The 1,720-nt window shown below is 40.6% G+C and overlaps 1 protein-coding gene across 1 annotated transcript; it reads right to left on the bottom strand.

Annotated features, from left to right (window-relative positions):
• Positions 1–324: 324 nt before the first annotated feature.
• LOC137813845 (GATA transcription factor 7-like) lies at positions 325–1,720 on the bottom strand. Its single transcript, XM_068616288.1, has 2 exons — positions 1,459–1,720; positions 325–1,156 (listed from the first exon to the last, which is right to left on the bottom strand). Exons 1-2 carry the CDS (start codon positions 1,570–1,572, stop codon positions 455–457), a joined length of 816 nt encoding a protein of 271 aa, XP_068472389.1. The 5' UTR covers positions 1,573–1,720; the 3' UTR covers positions 325–454.

Here is a 1,720-nt window from a genome sequence, read left to right on the forward strand (position 1 = left end):
AAAGAAATATTCAAAGGTAAAAATGCCCAAAGCAAAATGGGAAAGAAGGGCAAAGTCAAGGAAGTGCAAATACATACCCTTTTATTCTATCTATTCCTCTATCATCATAATCTTAAGGCAGAGTTGACAAAATATCTATAGGTTAAGACTTCAGACCAACAGGTTCATCTTGACTTGTTCATTCTCCCTTGTAAAAAGAAAAGGAGTAAATTTTATTTAACAGTGAAGAATGTGTTAAAGATTGTGCTGTTGTAACATTTCTTGTGATATGAAAGTGCAATGCAAATGGGTTGAAGGAAGGGAAGAACAAAATAGAAGTGGATATTGAATGATATAAATGTGCCTATAATGAATCATAGCACTAATCACTCCCATTAATAGTATCTCTGTTTCCAAATAGTTTGTTCCTAACATTTGAAGTTTGATTTACATAAAAATATATGGCTAACAACCACTACTGCTCACTAGAAATGGAAGAGTAAACAGACATCCTCATCTCCATGACTTTCTTGTGGGAATTGGAGTGCAAGTAGCTTACAAAAGTGGGACTCTTGGCTGGCCTATACTCTGGTAGCAACCTACCAGACTTGTACCTAACTCCACATGCATTGCAAAGTGTCTTTGGACCTAATGGTCCTGCCCTCCACTGTGGGGTCCTCTGAGCCAAGCAATGGGTGCACCTCCTTGGCATTGGTTGTTGACCGTTGCTACCTTCAAGCTCAGAGTCCCCAAAGCTTTCCTTCCTAATAATCACTACTCCCTTCTCCACCACTTCCCCATCCACTTTGCTCACTTCTTGCTCCTCCTTTGGCTTAGGCATAATGAGTTCACTGTCAGCCAACCAATAAGCCTGTTTGAGCAGAGGAGGGTCAGAACTCAAGGCTTCATTTTGGGGGTTCAAATGGTGTGACCATATGCTTAAAGGGTCCTTGGTTCTAGGGGCTGAAAGCCTTTTCCTTTTGCTCCTCGCCTTCCCAGGCACAGCAAAATTTTGCAAAGGAGACTCATGTTGTTGGGCTCTCTTCAATGTACCTGAAGAAGGGTCGGTGCTTGTGATTGTAGTCTTAACCCCGGAAGCTCCCAATACAAAGCTTGGGGGACTTGAAAAGCAGTCTTCAACAAACTCTGAAAGCCACTCCAACTCAACATCCACTTCCTACACATGTTTGGTGGAAGAATCCAAAATATAGTAAGAACAACAACATATCAGAAAAGACTATATAAACAGTTAAATACACCACAAAGCACAGCTTGAGTGATATAACACTAAAGCTACAAACGTGGTAAAGAATTAGTTAGCCAAAACGAAGCGAACACTTTCTCAAACCAAGAAAGAAACCGTGATAGTAGAACTTGCAAAGAAGCATTACTGTGAAGGTAAATTAAGCTAGAAGAGTCCCAAAAGCAGAAAAAGATAAGGAAAAAAAGAAGAAGGCAACATTAAAGTAACCCACTGACCGTGTTCTGAGCAGAGAAGAGGTCATCAAGGCTGCTTGAGCAAGAAGGGGCAAAGACCTGCTCTTGGTGGCATTCAGAGGAAACTGATACATTTTGGCACATATTCATGTTCATGAGGCTAGAACTTAAGAGTGTGTAATTTTGAAGCAATAAGAGAGGGGAGTGAAAGAGAAGAAATAGAGAGATAGAGATAGAGAGAGAGCCAAAATTGGTGTTCCAAGTTAGAACTCAACCTTTGTCCGAGGGCACCCTTTATTAATAT

Source organism: Phaseolus vulgaris, chromosome 1 (genome assembly GCF_000499845.2).
Source record: "Phaseolus vulgaris cultivar G19833 chromosome 1, P. vulgaris v2.0, whole genome shotgun sequence".
Classification (NCBI taxonomy): Eukaryota; Viridiplantae; Streptophyta; class Magnoliopsida; order Fabales; family Fabaceae; genus Phaseolus; species Phaseolus vulgaris.

What these genes read in the sequence shown, in the direction of transcription:
- LOC137813845 (XM_068616288.1), bottom strand. Translation starts at nt 1,572, where the DNA reads ATGAACATGAATATGTGCCAAAATGTATCAGTTTCCTCTGAATGCCAC. An exon ending in TCTTCTCTGCTCAGAACACG is followed by an intron (nt 1,157 to 1,458) that starts GTCAGTGGGTTA and finishes AAACATGTGTAG; the next exon opens with GAAGTGGATGTTGAGTTGGA.